This window comes from Gadus morhua, chromosome 14 (assembly GCF_902167405.1).
Source record: "Gadus morhua chromosome 14, gadMor3.0, whole genome shotgun sequence".
NCBI lineage: Eukaryota > Metazoa > Chordata > Actinopteri > Gadiformes > Gadidae > Gadus > Gadus morhua.
Genome location: NC_044061.1, coordinates 2,063,045 through 2,083,911, shown reverse-complemented (window position 1 = coordinate 2,083,911; position 20,867 = coordinate 2,063,045). Strand labels below are relative to the sequence as shown.

At 48.2% G+C, this 20,867-nt stretch overlaps 2 protein-coding genes across 4 annotated transcripts in view; both read right to left on the bottom strand.

Moving 5' to 3' along the window:
• Window positions 1–131: 131 nt before the first annotated feature.
• myzap (myocardial zonula adherens protein) lies at window positions 132–11,765 on the bottom strand. Of its 2 annotated transcripts, none has more exons than XM_030377661.1 (14): window positions 11,306–11,765; window positions 10,007–10,078; window positions 6,730–6,822; window positions 5,581–5,751; window positions 4,871–4,963; window positions 4,432–4,545; window positions 4,142–4,294; window positions 3,486–3,611; window positions 2,708–2,836; window positions 2,177–2,271; window positions 1,975–2,080; window positions 1,701–1,784; window positions 1,366–1,427; window positions 132–1,263 (listed from the first exon to the last, which is right to left on the bottom strand). In XM_030377661.1, the coding sequence occupies exons 1-14, from the start codon at window positions 11,372–11,374 to the stop codon at window positions 846–848; spliced, it is 1,785 nt and encodes a 594-aa protein (XP_030233521.1). In that variant the 5' UTR covers window positions 11,375–11,765; the 3' UTR covers window positions 132–845. The 2 variants fall into 2 exon arrangements, with proteins under 2 accessions (XP_030233521.1, XP_030233520.1); XM_030377660.1 differs by having other exon boundaries at window positions 1,366–1,472; window positions 11,306–11,763.
• Window positions 11,766–14,870: 3,105 nt separating this feature from the next.
• cgnl1 (cingulin-like 1) overlaps window positions 14,871–20,867 on the bottom strand; it is a 29,233-nt gene continuing 23,236 nt past the window's right edge. For both annotated transcript variants that reach the window (XM_030376842.1, XM_030376843.1), the window contains exons 15-19: window positions 20,142–20,225; window positions 19,819–19,943; window positions 18,015–18,123; window positions 16,997–17,160; window positions 14,871–16,114 (exon numbers count right to left, since the gene is read on the bottom strand). In XM_030376842.1, coding sequence (XP_030232702.1) covers window positions 15,958–16,114; window positions 16,997–17,160; window positions 18,015–18,123; window positions 19,819–19,943; window positions 20,142–20,225 — 639 coding nt within the window. In that variant the 3' untranslated portion in view covers window positions 14,871–15,957. The remainder of the gene's footprint in view (window positions 16,115–16,996; window positions 17,161–18,014; window positions 18,124–19,818; window positions 19,944–20,141; window positions 20,226–20,867) is intronic.

The following is a 20,867-nucleotide window of genomic DNA, read 5'->3' as shown; positions in this document are numbered from 1 at the left end:
TTGTCATAGTAATACCTTCAATGGAATTAATACAATTAAAAACATTGAGGTATATAGTACGTCACCTACAAATAAATGTGGGTTAGTTACTTCCAAGGACCCGGATTATTAAATTGACAAGAATAACAATAGAGAACATAAATAATATTTATTTTCAAAATATATATGGCTTCATGTTGTATTTGCAGATTGATATGCATTGATTGGGGCATAGCTGATTCTACTTTTGATAGAAAGCACCTCGCATATTGAGTCGGCTCAGGAAGTTCCATAAATACAAATGTATACGCATATTCCATCATTCAAATGCACCATACTTCATTAGTTAATAAACTGGTGAAACATGGGATACATTTCTATCACCCATGTTCAACATCAAACATTGTAATAAATATGCAGTTTAAAAAATAACAAAATACTTCACTTCATTTATCGGGAGTAAATACCAAAGTAGAGAAAAATGCAAAGGAATGGTTTTGACCTCTTCCCATATGATCCCTATCCTTCAATGAGTCTTCCAGGTGGACTATATTGTAAACAAAATAAAGCACAAACCAGCAGTGTTATTAACAACCTTTGATTTACAGTGCCAAAACTATATACAGCTACAGTAACACTGCAGAACGGGGGTGAACGTTTCACATCAATAAAAGGCTTCTCCGACATAGATACTCCATACACGCATTTACAATACCGTACCAGCATTTGACCCCTCCATAACATCATTAGATTTATTTTCCCTGTCTTCACCCAAAATGCAAAACAAATTATCTTTTCAAATCAGAAATATACATCCCTTCTTTTGATTTGGCAACGTCCTTGAGCCCGACACGAGGAAGTGAAGGTCACTGATCGATCTTGATGTTTGCGGTGATCTCCATCAGTCTCATGAAGGGGGTGTAGATCTGAGAGGGGGGTCTCGCCGTGGGAGCGCGGGCGGGGGCGCCGGCGTCGGCTGGACCTGATCCGACGGAGGGGCTCGTGGAGCCGGCCTCGTCGCCGGGGGGGCTCTCAGAGTCTGAGGCCTGAGGGGCCGACGCCACGCCGGGGGGCGCGCTGGGGTTGGCCTGCAGGACGCGGCTGTACTGGAGAGGGGAGTACCTCAGTAAACTGCTCTCCAGTCTACTGGGGGGCAGGTAGGAAGCCTGGGGGCTTCTGGGTGGGGGGGGGCTGCTCGAATAGGGGTCCGGACGATGCGGTCCTGGGAAGTCATTGGGCTCAGACTGGAGGGGGCGCCCGCCGGGCATGCCTTGGGATTGGTTCCTGTGGACGCACGGTTAGGTCAAAGGATGAGGATCTGTCCCAACAGATCAGTCTCTCTCTCTTGGGTTAACGTGTTGTTGATGTTTTGGCTGAACTTCTTACCTAGAGGGCAAATCACAGCCCACTCCAACCTCCCTGGTTTGGAGTTTATCTCTTGCCCTATTCTGCGCAGACATAAAATACTTCAGCTTGTCGTCTAACTCATTATTCTAGGAAAAGAAAAGAGGAAAGAACGGGATCAGTTCAGATCATGCAAAGGAATCAGGTGGTGTCTGACATCCGTTGTGAAAAGTGAATTGATAGGTACGGTAAACCTCCACACAGAAATGACGCAGGCATCTGATGAAAGCTTCAACACTTCAACTCCAATCAAGTCGTAAAGCGACAGCACCACCACAACCCTGAGAGGAGAACGGTCGTCAGTCCTGCCACCTTACCTCACATTCCACTATGGCAATCCTGTCTAGGAGTTCTGAGATGAAAACGTCCTTCTGTGCGATCTTAGCCCGGAGCGATTGAACCTTTGCATTTTATAAAAAGAGAATATTGGTTATTACACTGCTTGAGCGAATAGCATTAAGCACATCATTTCAGTACCCTCGGAGATACACTCGTTATTTCTCCTTGAGTGACACTCGGACGCAGGTTGGAATGCGACATGCAGAGACAGCGTTTGTCCGTCTGTCTTTAAATGGAGACGTGGTTCCTCACCTCCTCTATCATTCCTTTGACTTTCCTCTGCTGGCAGAACACCATGTCGTTCAGATGTTTGATCCTCTCCCGGAGGTCTGTCGCTTCGTTCTCCAGACTTTTGGATCTAAGTGAAGTGATCAGTTAGGACTCAATGCCGTTTTGACTCCCATGAAGAGCAACTCAAACACAGCACGATGTTGGTGAGGGTCTCTCTGGGTACCTCCGTGTCACGCTGCCATCCGTCTGTTCAGTGAGCTCCAGCAGGCGGAGCCGTTGTTCACACTTCTGCAGCTTCTCTCCGAGCTGGGTCTTCTCCTACGTATGAAGAATGAAATTTCCATTAAATTCATTTAAATTCAATTGTATTTGTATAGCCCTTAATCACAGGTACAGTCTCAAAGGGCTTAGCAGGCCGTGTGTTTATATCTCGAGAAGGAACGCAGAGTGGGGGATCGCTCCTTCCAGGGATGATCAGGAGTGCAATGGGTGTCTTAATTGACATACATTCATACATATATGCAGGCAAAACATTTTAAATCAGTGATTGGATGCTGGCCGGTTAACCATAAGGAGAGTCGAGGCTTCAGGTTGCAACCCGACACATCTTCCACCTTATCATTCTGTAGTTTGGGCTCATGCGCCGTCTATGTGTCGGTCCGCCCGGAGGGGGACAGAGAGCCGGTGGGGGGGGGGGGCAGAGAGCCTGTGGGCGGGTCAGAGAGCCTGTGGGGGGGGGGTCCGAGAGCCCTACCTGTCCCATGCAGTCCAGAAGGCGTTCCAGCTCTCCGATCCTCTGGTCCCGCTCGGCGACCTGGGCCTGGGCGGTGCGGCTCGTGGTCTCTGCCTCCTCCAGACGCCTGACATACTCGTCGATTTGGGCCTGAGCAGAAAAAAGGAAAACCAGAAGTGCTTTCAGATGTGCGACTGAGTTTGGATCACAAAAAGGTCTTTCGTGCACCATTGTAATTCCTTGACGTGGCAAAGCACATCTGTCGAGGCATTTCACGAGGAACACATGTTCAGAGTTCACCTGAAGTCTGCATAGCATCCCCCCCCCCCCCCCCCCCCCCCCACACACACACACACACCCCTCTTACAAACTTATTGGTTGTTGTACGTCCGGACACTTAAAGTACACACTTATTGTATGTTGTACGTCCTGGCACTTAAAAAATAGTACTTAGCATTATGTAGCATCTTACCCTAGCTGTCTTTGTTGTATACGGGGAACGGGTTAACCTAGTGATGGTTAATGCTTGGAACTTGGTTCTAGGAACATCCTTACTGTACCGACAGAGATATATTGTTTTTTCCCTTTATTCTGACAAATTTGCTTATTGTAAGTCGCTTTGGAGAAAAAGCGTCTTCAAAAGGCTCCTACATGTAAATGTAATGTAAATATACCACATCAACAGAATCAAATCGGAACAATATCTTATAACCAATGCACTCCCTCTTATCTCTCGGTGGCCGGCCCTGTTTGTCTCTACACTCTCTGTGTGAGTAACAGTGACACGAGGAATGCGCACCTGCAGCTTTTCAATCTCCTCTCTGTGTTTCTTCTGCTCCACCATCAGCCTCTCGTCGAACTCCCTCTGCAGCCGGGAGGAGACTTCCTTCACCACCAGGGTGCGGGCTTCCTCTGTGGCCTCCACCTGAAAGCACAAACCACAGCATCGCTCGAACAGCCCTGCAGAGTGTGTGGAACATGCAGACAGACTGGAACGGCCTCATGGGAAAACAACGCTGGACTTGAAAAGAATAACTAGCATTCCTGCTTCGAATGATAGTTATACTTTACAAGTCAAGCCTCAAGTCCGGCATGTTTGTAAAGTCCTTTATCACAATTTGCATTCCTGATAGGCATTTTACGGCCACTTCAGATGATACTACTCACCACTAAGATATCCCTGAGAGAAATAGTATCTCTATAGTAATCGGGTAGTATCGGTCTTCTACTGTAATATAATACCACAATGTTTACTCCGTTATATACCACAATGTTGAAAGTGAGTGTGTACATATATGTGTGTGTGTGTGTGTGTGTGTGTGTGTATGTGTGTTTATGTGTATGTGCATGTGTGTGTCCGCGACTGTCTGTGTGTTCGTGTGTGTTATTGCATGGCTGTGTGTCGGTGTGCGTCTGTGATTGTGTATACTCCAGTGAGTGTGAGCCCGGCCTAACCTGCAGCTTCAGCGTCTGGTTCTCGGCCGTCACGGAGGCCAGCTGCTGCTCCTTCTCGCGGAGCCGGGCCTCCGTCTCCTGCCGGGAGCTTCGCTGCGTCTTCACCTCGTCCCGCATGTCCACCCGCGTCTTGCAGTTCTCCAGCAGTGATTTCTGGAGGGAGACGGCCTCGTTAAGCTGATTATGGTCCCACGGTCACCCAACGCAACGACCACGCAGACGCCTCGATGCAGTCCTGAACCTTTATGGTTCTGCGTCGGGTTTTGGAGTGCAGAGGACCCCGTCCGTACCTGCAGGTCAAGGTTGGCCGAGATGAGGGAGCTGTTCATCTGGTCGTAGCTGTCCATGGCCGTGGTCCGCACGCGTACCTCCGACTCCAAGGTCCGCCGTTGGGTGTTGGCCATCTGACGGACGGACGGACGGACGGACACGTTACAATATCTACACACACGCACATTTATAGATATACCCACACACACACACACACACACACACACACACACACACACACATATATATATAAAAACACCCACACACACTACACAGACACGCATACACATTTACACATACCGTACAATAGGACATTAATGATCCTTTCGTCAACATTAGTTAATTTAGTACGCATTAACTAACGGTCTAGTTACCATTAACTAACGGTCTAGTAACCATTCCCTAACGGTGTTCATGTCAACAGAGGTGTTCATGTATTCATTAACCCTGAGTCCTCACCCTCATCTCTTGGGAGAGTTTCTGCATGGACTGCTGCATGCCTCCAAACTGCCCGTACATGCGCTCCCGGACCTTCTCCAGAGAGTCTCTGACCTGGGACACAGAGAGGAAGACACACGAGTTCACCCTGGTCCATCTTAGTGTTCATCCACCTGATGAAGACGACCCACACACTGGAGCGGTGGATGAATAGCGACATTAACCAACCTTTAATCATTTTATGGGTAGAAATCTAAAAAAGCCTAACGGGGAACAGGGTCACACACAAGCACTGTCTAGAATCCCTTCAGACGCAGTACATCTGCCTAAAGTATTTAAACCTGGAACAATGGGGTCTCTGCTTTGTCCATACAAATAAAGAAATGAAAGCATAACCATTCTAATCCCGGCCGAGACGTGTGCGTGCGTGTGTGTGCGTGAGCGTGCCTGTGCATGTGTTTGTGCGTGCGTGCGCGCGTGTGTGCGTGTGCGTGTGCGTGCGTGTGTGCGTGTGCATGCGTGCGTGTGTGTGTGTGTGTATGTGTGTGTGTGTGTGTGTGTGTGCGTGCGTGCGGGTGTGCGTGTGCGTGCATGTGAGTGTGTGTGCATGTGTCTGTGTGTGCGTGTGCGTGCGTGGGAGCGTGCTCGTCCCCCCCTCTGTCCCTCGACCGCGCCCCCACTGAACCCCTCGTCGCCGTGCCGACGCTCCCTCGGCCGTCGTCTCCGCTCACCTCCTTGATGTACTTCATCTCGTCCTGCAGGTGATTGGCCGACCACTGCCGCGCCATCACTTCCTGCGTGCGGTCGCCGCCCGTCCTCTGCACCACGCCGTACACCTTGGGCCCATCCTGCCGCTCGCCGCCCTCCGGGGGCCCGCTGCCATTGGCTGAGGCCCTCAGGTGCTGAGGCGAGAGAGGGGTAGGGTTACCGTGGCAGCCACACTCATTCAGCGGGACGGCCCCAGGACCCGGACGCCGCTGTCCCCCCCCACCTACACTGGCATCCTTCAGAAGTATAAACGGTGCATAGAGCTGTGGCAGCACGTCATGCCTTGTCATGACTCTCCAGGCACCGCGGGAACATGAGGGGGACAACCGGACGCTGGAGTGAAGGAGCGCGCGATGGAGGCGCAGGGTGCCGATGGGGAGAGAGGGAGGCAGTGTCAGGTTTCTGTAACCCAGTACCTCTGGAGCTTCTACCGTACGCAGCGGTTTGCCTCTCTCCCCGTCGCCCCCGTGCAGGCAGACGCAGCTCAGCGCACGTTGAGAGGCAGTGAGTGTGAGGTAACATCGATAGGATCAATGCCTATCAATTCATGTGAAAATAGGTCGATATTTGGTCCAGTGAGTAAAAACAATGTATGTGACCGATGCATCACTGCATGGTGCATGGGTTTATATAACAATGTTATGTAACTTACTCTATGTGTATGATCATGTATGACATGGACAGAATGTATTATCAACAGGAATTGTTGTTTTCCTTTCCTACACAATAAGGCCCAATCCCATTTCTACCCCTTACCCCTTCCCCTTACCCCTCCAACCTTGTTTTGAAGGGCTAAGGGGAAGGGGTAAGGGGTAGAAATGGGATTGGGCCCAACTGTTTCGTATCCCCCTGAATTCAGCTAGGTAAAAGAGTGCATAATACACAGGCAGCCTGGTCACCCCAGATGTGTAAAGAGATGATGGGGATCTCAGAGGAGTTTCCCCCCTCAGTATCAGAGGTGTGTGTGTGTGTGTGTCTGTGTGTGTGTGTGTGTGTGTGTGTGTGTGTGTGTGTGTGTGTGTGTGTGTGTGTGTGTGTGTGTGTGTGTGTGTGTGTGTGTGTGTGTGTGTGTGTGTGTGTGTGTGTGTGTGTGTGGGGGGGGCGGGCTCTACCTGCTCCGGGGCCTCCCGTCCCACTGGCCTGCCCCTGTGAACCAGCCCGTTCTTCTTCTTCCACTCTCCATTGGCCACCACTTCCTTCACATCCTGTGTGGGGAAAAAAAAAAGACAAAGAGATCTCCCCAGGTTTAGTGTATAGGAAGTGTGGGTTTGACGAGGCTGTTTTTATGGAAGTGTTTTGCCTGCGGGAGTCAAACAGTCTATTCTGTGTAAATATCACATGACATTGGAGGCTAATCATTTGGGGGGTTTTACCCGAAAACTGGAAACTCTACAAGCGCATGCTCTGTGTTTGAGTTTCAGTAGAATTTGCCTTTTAGAGATAGACTCAAACAGCCCCACTGGCCGAGTGCAACAAAGGAATGTAGTTCACATGTTAATTGTAAGGACTACCATATTATTATTAGTAGGCTAACATTCATGAGAACTTGGCCTGGATTTCTTTATCTCCAAAGTCAGATATGGAAGATAATCAGATATTCTGTAACAGATCATTCCTATGCTCCAAAAAGGGAATTCCCTCCCCCCCTTCCTTGGGATTAATAGAGTGTTGACCATCAATCTGTCGCTGCCAATGCTTCTGATGGTCATGATTGTATTAAAATGCCCACCGGCCTCTTATCTAATCCATCGTGTAAAAACTCAGGAGCAAATAAGATCTTCATTAAAGTTTGAACAAAGAGACCTTTCACCTCGAAGGCTGCGCCTCTCCCACCCTCCCACGCCGGTCTGACGAGATATCCAACGAGATAAGAGGAAACCGGACCTGAACAAAGACCCCAGTGTGTCCTGATGGGCCCAGCGGGTTTGTTGTCTCTGTGTCGGGCAGCGTGCTGTCAGAGAGCGATGGTTCAGGCCTGCACGCCGGCCGCGGTGAGCTCCAGAGATGGACCCCCCGATGGTCCTAAGCTAACAACAACTCGCTTAGTTAGAGAGTGTCTAAAGGACCTTCATACAGATCATCAGATCGTCTGGATATTCTAATTAATCCGTTTGGAGGTTTGGATTATAGACTTTAGACTTTAAACTTTTCACTTTTGACTTTATTGTCCCAAAGGGGAAATTCTTTTTCACGTCACAAGTACATGGTACATAAAAAAATATACATAAACATAATGATGTGACGACATCACCACAGCACAGGTTGTATCGTAGATAGTTCAGACATCATGTCCCATGTTAAAGACTGTAAGAATGAAATACAAATCCCAAGGCAGCCTCCCCAACAACATCTCTAAGTCTCAGTTTCCAGCACTTCCAGTGGTTTAGAAATCCTTCATATCATACAGGTCATGGACCCCAGATAGGCTGGCGCTCGGAGTGTCCGATTACAAGACTCCTAGTTCAACGTTGCTTCGGTTCCTACTGGATCATATTTAAGGAGAGGGAGATGTGATTGTTTGAATCCTCTTATTTGACCCATATCTCCCTTCCTTCGATCATACAGCTGGCAGAGGTTGACCTAGATGTGGTTTCTATACCGCGTTGTGTACGATGTTATGTTCCACGCTCCAAAGATGTCATACTCATTAAACAAGTTATTTATTTAAGGAGGACTTGGAGGGGTGGGCCTCATGTCTGAATATCACATGCTGCAATGTCTTTGAACCCTGGCAGACATTTGATTCCACCAACATTATTAATTTAACAGGATCTCGAATATGTTTGTTTGTAAATAAACGTATGATTTGTGATACACCCCATTAAGTCATTATGAATGAATGAATTATTATTGATTAGTATATTCTACACGTGAACCTCCTAAGATGGCGCAATTTGATTGGTTCGCTATCTCGGGATATTGGGCAACATCCCATGGATATTGGACAACATCCCATGGACATCGTTCTTCACGCTAATAAAAACATATTAACCGCTAATAAAAAAAGGAAAAAATCCGGCAAAAAGTGTTATCTTGTTTATTTTTTGAAGCGTTCACGTGTAGTATATACTTAAACAATTATTCACCTTTGGCAAATAACTTTTCATTATTACCTATTCATTGTAAAATAGTAGCCTACATCTGCATTTGATTTGCATGAATAATGCCTATGTAACTTCATGATGTTTATCATATACAAAGTAGCGCTCTCCCGACTCGCTGTACATTTACATATACGCTACGTTGCCTTCATTCTTAACTTATCAACGTCACTGTTGCTTCATGAGACCGTAAGCAGACTGCTCCCTGGGAGAGTTCCCCTAACGTCAGGACCACACCCAGCCAGTGAGTCGTGGCTATCGGCTGGCGGCTATCACACACAAACCCAGGCCAAGGTACAGACAGCGTGTCTATCTGGGCTGCTATCTTTGTTATTGACCGTGTTGGACTGTCAAACCCGTACAGCTCCCCCTCTCCACTGCAGAACTCCAGCTCAAACACAGCGTGAGGCGAACCACCGATGACAAACAGCTCCTAGCCTGAGTATGTGCCGAGGATGAGTTGAGCTGGACGGATTAAGATGCTGGTGGTGGCGCTGTACCAAATGAACAAACGCTTCAACAAACAGCCTAAGTGTTGGTGTTGTTAAGCTGCCAGCCGTTATGTTGACGGAGAGTCAAACGACAAATATATGTGTCATGGGCTGTGAGCACCGCGTGAAATGCAAAAACACATTTTGCTTGAATAAGGGGCGACTCTAAAGCATATTTTCTACATTGAACTAGTGGTCTCCCTTAAGACATTTACAGCAGTCCATCTGGACTTGAAATGTGGAAACTGAAACGAGAGACAGCTGTGAAAATGCACACACCCATATATTATTACATAACTGGCCAAGATAACAATACCATGAATATCACTGCATTCATCATCCTCCTTTTCTGTTTATTTACATGTCCTGTATTAGCAATCCGCAATACAAGCATTTTTACCGCAACTTACACTTCACATTCTAACCTTCCCTGGAACTGCGACTATTGGTGGGCTTTTAAATCTTTTATTCTTCTCAAAGTAAATGGGTATGTTTAATATCTGTAAGGCCGTTTTGGTGTGCCATCTTTAAAGTCTTTAAGCATACTGCTCCGTATGAAGCTCTCTGCAGAAGGAATTTATAAATTGTTCAAATTCTAAAGGACCTGGTTCCTGTCTGCTTCTCTGAGGGCCTGCTGTCTTGGTAAACCTGATGAATTGTTTTATCTTCTGTCTTGAACAGGTCACTCGATTTCAAGCACAAAAAGTCTCATCCGGTTACATCGAGGTTAAATCAATTAAAACAACAGGTTCTATGGGCCGTGTGATGAAAGGTTCTCCTTCAGAGTGTCTACTCACAGGGTTTGTAGTTTTGGACTCGGTTTCATCGTCGACAGCATGTAGTGTGAGTCGCAGACGTCGGATTCTCCTCTAGGACAAAAACAAATGAAATGAAACTATATTTCGTATTTTGATTTGATAAAGGAAACTCTTAGATCAAATAATATACCGTAAATTAATCAGCGTGTGACAGTCCACCTGCCCCTCCCTGTTTCCAGAATACATAACAGTACAGCAAACAAAGTGGAGGTGAATTGTTAACCGTGTTCACGGTCTGATCTGTGATAATCTCAACAGTTGGATTGTGCCCGTTTGTCATTATTCTTGCTGCTATAGTTTATCCTTTCCTGCAGCATCTGAGAGTTATTGTTATGCTAATGTAAGTGCTGGACTCATTGCAGAAACGTGTTTCTCTTAACGTGAGCTTATCAAATAAAAAGCCTGGCCCACGACATCACAGTGCAAACACTTCAACAGAGGAAGGCTGGCCTGTCTGTGGAGAGACTGGAGAACCGCCACAGGCCTCAGTACTAAAGAACACTCTGCAAGGCCTTAGGTGTAGAAGGCCTAACACAGACAAACTCTCATTGTTGGTGTCTGTATGTAGTATAGGTGTGTGCCTATATGTGTCTGTGGAGTGTATGTGTCTAGGTGTGTGTGTATTTACATGTAAATATGTGTGTGTGTTTATCTATATGTGGGTGTTTGTGTATACTATGTATGTGTGTGTGTGTGTGTGTATTGTTGTGTGTGCGTGCCTGTGTGTGTGTAGATCTGTATGTGCATGTTTGCGTATGTATAGATATATATAGGCACCGACATATAGATATACACACACACACACACACACACACACACACACACACACACACACACACACACACACACACACACACACACACACACACACACACACAAATGTGGGTGTGGGTGTATGAGATTGTGAGTGTAAATCTATATGTGTATATGTATATATATATATATATATATATATACACATGCTTTGTGTGTGTGTGTGTGTGTGTGTGTGTGTGTGTGTGATATACGTATATGTGTGTGTTTTTGTGTTTATGTTTGTGTGCCTGTGTGTGTGTGTGCATATACAAAATACCTATGTGTGTGTAAGAGTGTGTGCAGCATGTATGTGTCTGTGTGTGAGTGTGTATACAGTGTGTGTGTGTGTGTGTGTGGACAGCATGTATGTGTGTGTGAGTGTGTATACAGCGTGTGTGTGTGTGCGTGGACAGCATGTATGTGTGTGTGAGTGTGTACACAGTGTGTGTGTGTGTGCGTGCCCCCTGGTCCCCATGGCCTCACCTCTCCGGGGGGCGACCCTTCCTCCGTGGTGGTGGTGGAGCCCCGTCCAGGCGAGCCGTAGCGCCTCATGTCTGTCCGTCTCCCCGCTGGCCGCTGCTCTCTGGGCTCCCAGGCCCCGCCCTCTGCTTCCTGACACTGTCTGCTTAGCCTCCGCGAGCGGCCGAAATCTGGCCGGGCTCGGCCGGGGGGGGGGGGGGGGGGGGGGGGGGGGGGTCCGCGACAGGCGTCCGGCAGGAGGCCCTGAGGTCTGAGCGAGAGCGTCCAAAGGGCGAGCTACAGTCCCATTCCAGAGCGGAGAGAGAGAGAGAGAGCGAGCGAGAGAGAGAGAGAGCGAGAGAGAGAGAGCTGGAGCTGTGCGTGTGGACCGAGTGTTCCACCCTCTGAGAGTATGAGTGTCTGTGTGCCACCTGGTTGACAGGTCTGTCAGTCAGTCCGACTAGAAACACCCCGCCTCTTTTACTTCCCTCCCTCCCTCGCCCTCGTTCTCTCTCTCTGTTTGTTTCGCTCTCTCTCTCTCTCACACACACACACACACACACACGGACACACCAACCCACACACACACACACACGTACACACACACACACACACACACACACACACACGCACACACACACACTCACGCACACACACACACACACAGCCTCCCATCAGACCTGTCAGGCCACATTTCACCTGTTGCTCGCCGCGCCTCCCAGCAGAGTCAGGCCTTTGTCCCCGGGCTGCGGTCCCGGGCGGGGCGGGGGGGGGGGGGGGGGGGGGGGGGGGGAAGGAGGGTGTGGCCCTGCTGCCCTGCCCAAGGAGGAGTAGGAGGAGGAGAAGTAGCAGTAAGAGCCCCTTAGGGCCCGTACATCGGTCCAAGAGTCCAACCTCCCACCACCAGGCCTGCGGGTATTCTTCCCTGTGTGGGAACACGGGCCGTTTCCTCTGTTTATGGTAAACAAGGGAAATGTCAACAAGTGCTGTTGATATTAAACAGGGTTTGAACGCTCAGGGCCGGAGCCACAGGACCGTGCAGCCCGGCTGATGAATTATTAATAGAGCTGGGTGAAACTGAGAGCGGAGAAACAATGGCAGCGGAAGGAGACCGGGAGAACATTGTCTCTCCTGCCTTGTGTTTCCCACTTTACACACGAAGGAAACTACAGTACAGCTAAGGCTAGGGCACACATTGAGGGAGCTGCGGCCGTAAGCACTTCACAGGACGAGCAGATAATCATACATGCATACACACATATCCATATTAAAGGCAGAACGAACACCGTTGCATCGAGCAGCGCTGGTAGACAGATCACATTCCAGTGTGGATCTCCAGCCACTCCCGACCAATGGAAACCAGAGGCAGACATACAGGGAGGGGGGGGGGGGGGGCAGTATAACACCGAGAGCACATCATGAGAAAACGTCAACATGAGTAACTCCACGGGTCATTGGTCCCGATGGTTAATAAGTGACTAAATATCAAACAAACGGGCTGAGGTTATGGGCTTGTAATCGTCCACACGCTGGGCTGTGTCCAGATCTGATGTCGACCAATCAAAGGCTCGTTAGGGGAGTGCTGCCAAGTTATTACGGTCATCAAGTCGTCCTATTGTTGTGATCAGGGCCGCCGCAGCTCCTAATCTTGCTCTGAATCGTGTGTCAGAGGATTCTCATCCCTCTCGCCTGGTTTTCACTCAGCTGGTCCGACAGGAAGGACCAGATTTCCAGTGTATGGAATCCCATATGTTGAAACTCACTGGGCCGAAGGCATGAACTCACCGTCACAACACAGATATATGTTAACCAACATGTTCACACTGTTATTAACACAGATATATGTTCACCTACACACTGTTATTAACACAGATATATGTTCACCTGCACACTTTTATTAACACAGAGAGATGTTAACCTCAACCTACACACTGTTATTAATGGGGACGTTTCAATCAATCATGAATCATTTGTTGTCATATTGTCAGTGCCCGGTGAAGACATGGAGGCAGGTTTTGACTTAAGTTGATAATCTGCTGCTGTCATCAACTACAACAACAAGTATTGTGTGCTATCGTCATGAGCAGCGATAGTATGTGGTTTGACTTTTGGTCTAGCTTGAAATGTCTGTCAATCCCTTTGCTGAGTGACACACTAGTTGCCGGTCAGGACCTAGTGTGAATAGGAAACATTAATAGCATGTTTTATGGTTGTTGTTTGTTCCGAAAAGGTCTTTGTTGCCTAGGTAGGGTTTGGCTTTGCATAAAATAACTGACGTTGATTTACAAATATGAAAATATGCTCATTGAGATGTCATGAGAACAAAATGTCGTGAAAGGATGAAAATTAATCAAAACAAACCATCAGCATAAAACCTAATCCTTAGCCAGCAGAAAGGACACCTGTGTGTGTGTGTGTGGGCGTGTGTATGTTTTTAACCTTCAGAAGTCTAATGTTTGGTGGTCATCATCTAAAGATAATATCTAAACATATAGGGAACATTTATATTCCTTATTTTGTGGATAATTAGACGTACTTTTAGAAACCGTTTCATGTCTACCACAAGGGGGCAGCAGAGCGTCGAATGAGACTGGATGTGGGACGCCCGGCCCTGTTGGCGTCGCTCCTATTTCAAAGCCAATATCCACTGTTCATGAGCTCTGTGGAAGTAAGAAGAACAACGCCCTCGGGGTAGTCTTTCATTTTCATTCATGCCAAAGGCTAGGCAATTTCTTTCACTTACATTTATTCTGTACCAAAAAAATATGTAGGCCTATGCATTAGTCACCCATGCCTAAGTCTTCATACTGTAGTCATGGGAGACGGCATTGACATACCATTCCGACTGCCGATCGTCGGCAGAAAAGACAGTCGGACCGATTTGGTCAGGGCCAATTCAACATGTGCAATTGGTGGAAAATAACCCAGACTGTCTTGAAACGATCACCGACGGCTTTGAGGACGGCTGATCGCACAACACACACACCGAACAGAACAGACCCAGGTCACTGAGCTCACCAGACTGTCCGACGACCGTTAATGTGGTTGGTGTGCCAGGGCCTTAAGCTCAGGCCGACACATGCGGCTCCCCTTTAGCCCTTACTGCCATGCTCCAGCACAAAGAGACGCCCCTGTAACCCTGCATTTAGAAGGTTGATTTGTACCGAGTCAACAGGCGCCCGGCCACTGTCCCTAGAACAATGGGCATCCAGCTGTTAGGGCAGGATAAGACCGTCTCTCCCCCACTCGGCTTTCTACTCAGCTGTAAAGCGTTTTCTGTAAGAAACCCGTCTCCCGTGAGAACACAAAATCCCAGCCTAGTGGTGCATGTATATATAGGAGTGTATCTGGAATAATCTAGACCAAAGTTGGCCTTATATATGCCTTTAACATGCAAGTGGTGAACTACAGGATTCATATTGACGTGTTACAGAAAAATAGTTGGAGATAATCGATTTAAGAACATGATCAAACAATATAACATTAGTGTGGCTTGCTTTGCAACCACACTAATTAGTGCACACCATTTCCCTAATTGTACAATGAATGATCCAAAACATTTCGGTAATAAATTAGACTAAGGCAAATAGGCAGGAGATATTGGTCACTTTATTTTAGTTCGCTGATGTTTCTAAAGAAACACAGAAAGACAATGGGAGGAGTCTCAATCCACTCTCAAGAGAACAGAGTGCAAATCACAAGAGAAGCAAAACATTGATTGTCCAAAAAATACAAATACACTCCTCAATTGTGGATCCAGGAGAGTGTGTATCGACTCTCTGCTCAGTAGAACTGCAGAAAGATCACAAATAATAGGCATTCTTCGCAACGTACAGCAATGTACAAACATATTCATATGATGTTTACCAAAAAAAGAGCATGTAGAATATCTATTGATAGATATGTAAATAACACTGTGTCATGGAAAATGTTGCAGTTATGGAACTAGCTTAACACATGTCACATGCTGTTTGTTATGACAGCCATTTTGTCTGAGCCTGAAACAATGATTCTGAAGACCGGTATCAAGAAGATCACGGAAATCACAAAAAAAAACTAAAATAAGTTCAACTAAATTGACAATTGCAATATAATATTACATATTCCAAGCACTTTCAATTAAATGCATGACGAAGAATACTGAAACATCTCAGACTTTGAATGGGTAACAAGCCTGGTAAAAAGGAGCTATAGGGAACATTGGATATCAAATACAATGCGCTGAACAGAGTCCCTCATTTAAATCCCCTTTCCCCCAAACACAGAAAATATGACAGCCTGTTGATATAGTCCAACCTGAATAAATATGTTTTTGGCTGAACAGGCCGAAGCGCCCATGCCCTCGTTAATATAATCAGAGTTGATCGATTGATTACAAAAGTAAATATATATTTAAATGGTCATTTCTGAGCAAGGTAATATCAAAATCATTAGTAGAGTATGCAACTTCAGACATTTTTTAGGGAAATAAAAGTGAAACTACATTTACAGTGCGTTAGAGTTCGAGTCAATGTGGACGTATCCTTGAAAGGTATAGCGGTTCACTTATCCAAGATTAGGACGGATGCTCTGCGTGATTGTGTTTCCTCCAGCTACCTATTGAGACCGAACTCGCTGATTCCTTGTTGGTGGGGTTGGGTTCTAAAGACGTGTTTCTGCGGGTGTTTCTGATGGGCTCACAATGTGAAGGTGGACATGATGTTGTCCTGACTGGAAGAGCGCTTGTACACCGACGAGGAGCTGAAGTAGGTCTCTCCGTCGGTGCTCACGTCATCGTCATCGTCGTCATCATCATCCATGGCGGTGAGCAGGGGAGCGGAGCTGGTCTTACGCCTGATGGGAGCGAGGAACGGGCGAGAGAGTGAGAGTGAGTGTGTGTGAGAGAGTTCAGGAGAGGGAGAGGGAAAGAGAAAGAATGTTTGTGTGTGTGTGGGGGTTTTGGGTGGGAGTGAGTGAGCGAGAGTCGAGGAGAGGGAGAGAGAGAAAGAAAGAGAATGTGTGAGTGTGGATGATGGACAGTTCGGGTGAGGGTGTGTTGCAGAGAGAATACAAGTATAGGAGTGAGAGTGAGGGAGTGAGAGAGAGGGAGGGAGAGAGAGAGAGAGATAGTGTGTTTATTTGAGGTGGAAGGAGAAAAGCGAGTGTGTGTGAGTTAGGGAGGCAGAGACAGAGACAGAGATGCACGCCACATGATTATCCCTCTTAACGGCAAAACGTTTACGCACAGCGCCTTGCAGCGCAACGATCCTCCAATCAGCGGATGGGATGTGAGTCTGCCTGCGCTTGTGAGTGTGTGTGCGTACAGACCTCATCAGTGGATGGAATGTGAGTGTGCGTGTGTGTGCGTGCGTGTGTGCGTTGTGTGTCTGCGTGCACTTTGTGTGTGTGCGTGCGTGCGTTGTGTGTTTGTGCGTGCGCTGTGTGTGTGTGCGTTGTGTGTCTGTACGTGCGCTGTGTGTGTGCGTGCGTTGTGTATCTGTGCGTGCGCTGTGTGTGTGTGCGTTGTGTGTCTGTGCGTGCGCTGTGTGTTTGTGCGTTGTGTGTCTGTGCGTGTGCTGTGTGTGTGTGCGTTGTGTATCTGTGCGTGCGCTGTGTGTGCGTGCGTTGTGTATCTGTGCGTGCGCTGTGTGTGTGTGCGTTGTGTGTCTGTGCGTGCGCTGTGTGTTTGTGCGTTGTGTGTCTGTGCGTGCGCTGTGTGTGTGCGTGCGTTCCTACCTCATCTCGCTGCGCAGCGTCTTGAGCTGGCTCTGCAGCTGTTCGTTGGCCTCCTGCTGCTCGTCCAGCTCTCGCTGCAGCTTCTTCTTGCCGTGCTCCAGGCGGTCCATCTCCTCCTCCGCCCCGTCCATCTGGCGCTTCAGGGCCTTTAGACGCAGGTTCAGCTGGACGGACACACACACACGGTCAGAGACGCGCACACACACACACACACGGTCAGAGACACACACACACAGTCACACACACACACACAGTCACACACACACACACACACACAGTCACACACACACACACACACACACACACACACACACACACACACACACACACAAACACTACAACTGATAAGGTCACTTCTTTTTCGGGGGCGGCATGTGGCTCAGAAGGTAACCTCCGGCTGGTAACGGGAAGGTTGCTAGTTCGATCCCCAGCTCTGAGTGTCGAGGTGTCCCTGAGCAGGACCCCTCACCCTCACTGCTCCTGACGAGCTGGCTGTCGCCCTGCGTGGCTGACACCGTCGTCGGTGTGCAACTGTGAGCATGAATGGGTGAATGCTGGGCCATATTGTAAAGCGCTTTGAGCGGCCACTGGTTAAAAAGCACGGTATAAATGAGGTCCATTTACTATTTAAAGGAGGTGACTCAATCCCCACAAGAGTAGTCACGCATCAACGAAAGACAATGGTGGATCGGACAGAACATGAATCATGGTACTTCCTGGTTTCATGGTGGGCGTCGCCGTCGACAATAACAAACGCCACCGGCCTCGTAGTTATTAAAGACTACTTAGAATGGCTCTCATTGGACGGTCGTTCTTTGGCAGCACCATGGGCATTCATGTTCCAGTCAGACACAACACTGGGTGTGTAGGTGTGTGTGGGAGTGTGTGGGTGTGTGTATTTGTAGGTATTCGTAGGTGTGTTGTTTTGTGCGTGTAGGTATGTGTCTCTTTGTGTCTGTCTGTGTGTCTGTCTGTCTCTGACTGTGTGTGTGTCTGTCTGTCTGTCTGTGTGTCCTACCTGGTCCCTCTGGTCCTGCAGGCCGTGGTGTTCTTCGTCAACGCTCATCACCATCTCCTTCAGCTTCCTCTCCAGACGGCGGTTCGTCTGCTGGAGATTAGCTCGCTCCCTGCACGCACACGCGCACACGCACACGCACACACACACACACACACACACACACACACACACACACACACACACACACAATTGTTTGACACAATATAATGAATTGGTCTTAATTGGATGAAAGGGTCCTTCTCCATGAAGGACCTAATAGATCATAAAGATGGTTAAGATCATAAAAATGGTTAAGATCATAAGATGGTTAAGATGGTTAAGATCATAAAGATGGTTAAGATGGTAAAGATGGTTAAGATCATAGAGATCATAAAGATGGTTAAGATGGTTAAGATCATAAAGATGGTTAAGATGGTAAAGATCATAAAGATGGTTAAGATGGTAAAGATGGGTAAAATGTTTAAGATGGTTAAGATCATAGAGATCATAAAGATGGCTAAGATGTTAAAGATGGTTAAGATCATAAAGATGGTTAGGATGGTAAAGATGGTTAAGATGGTTAAGATCATAGAGATCATAAAGATGGTTAAGATGATAAGATGGTAAAGATGGTAAAGATGGTAAAGATGGTTAAGATGGTTAAGATGGTTAAGATGGTAAAGATGGTAAAGATTGTTAAGATGGTTAAGATCATAAGATGGTTAAGATCATAAGATGGTTAAGATCATAAAGATGGTAAAGATGGTAAAGATGGTTCAGATCATTAGGTGTCGGTACGAGTCCCAGGGAGTGGCTGCCTGACGTCTCGTCTCATTGTGGGACTAAGTACATGCTTCCACAGCCCTGTCTTATCCGTCCTAATACACATAATCACACGTAAACAATGAGAGGACACCAGTCATCAGAGTAACCATGGTAACCACGGGTCCTCGACTACCCAGACTCCAGACGCGTCCAACAGGTTTCAGAGGAGTTCTGCTGACCGAGTAAAAACTGAACCTCTGTCCAACGGTTGGAGCAAAAGGCGCTTGGCTGAGCAGAGTGAGAGCTCAGAGCGGAGTGAGAGAGGAGTGAGCAGTGAGAGATGAAAGGGGAGTGAGAGAGGAGTGAGAGCTCAGAGGGGAGTGAGAGAGGAGTGAGGAGTGAGAGAGGAGTGAGAGCTCAGAGCGGAGTGAGAGATGAAAGGGGAGTGAGAGCTCAGAGGGGAGTGAGAGCTCAGAGCGGAGTGAGATGAGTGAGGAGTGAGATGACTGAGAGAGGAGTGAGAAAGAAGTGAGAGCTCAGAGGGGAGTGAGAGAGGAGTGAGAGATGAAAGGGGAGTGAGAGAGGAGTGAGAGCTCAGAGCGGAGTTAGAGCGAAGTGAGGAGTGAGAGATGAGAGAGGAGTGAGAGAGGAGTGAGAGATGAGTGAGAAGTGAGAGAGGAGTGAGGAGTGAGAGATGAGTGAGAGCTCAGAGAGGAGTGAGAGAGGAGTGAGAGCTCAGAGAGGAGTGAGAGAGGAGTGAGAGAGGAGTGAGAGCTCAGAGCAGAGTGAGAGAGGAGTGAGAGCTTAGAGCAGAGTGAGAGAGGAGTGAGAGCTCAGAGCAGAGTGAGAGAGGAGTGAGAGCTCAGAGCAGAGTGAGAGAGGAGTGAGAGAGGAGTGAGAGAGGAGTGAGAGAGGAGTGAGAGCTCAGAGCAGAGAGCGGCGCGCAGCACTTTCTCTCCTGCAGCGGTTTTTAAGTCATTACCCTCCAGCCCCCCCCTCTTCCCACGCCGCCCCCGTCACCCATCCCGGACCCCCGCCCCCCACAGAGCGGCCCCCTCACCGCTCCTCCGCCTCCAGGCGCTCCTCCAGCTCCCCCACGCGCCCCTCCAGCTGGGAGACCACCCCCTCCTGGCTGGTCCTCTGGGAGCCCTCCAGGTGAGACACACGGCCCCGCAGGTCCTTGTTCTGGAGAGGACGCACACACACACACACACACACACACACACACACACACACACACAGACACAGACACACACACACACACACACACACACACACACACACACACACACACACACACTTAAACAAGAGACGGATGAATGCATGGATCCAGGGCTTCAGGAGCTGTGGGTGTGGCGGTGGGGCGGACCCCGTGTCAGGTACCTGTCTCTCCAGAGCCATCTTGTCACACTCCAGGTCCTGTCGGCTGGACCTCTCCTGCAGCAGCTCACCCCTCATCTGCTCCACCTGTCAGGCACAGCGCAGGCACCGTCAGCCCCCAGCCCCACACACAAGGGCCCCACACAGAGGGGCCCCACACACAAGGACCCCACACACAAGGACCCCACACACAAGGGCCCCACATACAAGGGCCCCACACACAAGGGCCCCACACAGAGGGGCCCCACACACAAGGACCCCACACACAAGGGCCCCACAGAGAGGGGCCCCACACACAAGGACCCCACACACAAGGACCCCACACACAAGGACCCCACATACAGGGGCCCCACAAACAAGGGCCCCCACACACACTCATTCTGAGGGCCCCACACACAGACAGTGTGTGTGTGTGTGTGTGATTACTATTATATGTTCCTTATTGAAAATTGCTTGCATTTCTTTGATTTCTTCAAACTTGTATTTCTTTGTTATTTTAATTGCCCTATATTTTAATTGCCGTGTCTTTTCAAAAGCTGCCTATGGACAAGTGTTGCGAATTAGCACTTGTGCTAAAACACTTAAACAATGCATCTGTTCTGTCCAATGTAATTGCTATGTCCATATCAACTAAACACAAAAAAAAAAAAAGTACCGTAATTATAATAATAGTAATTATGTCCAAATACTTCCATAATAATTCTTGTTTCAGTCTAGACTTAAAAACAA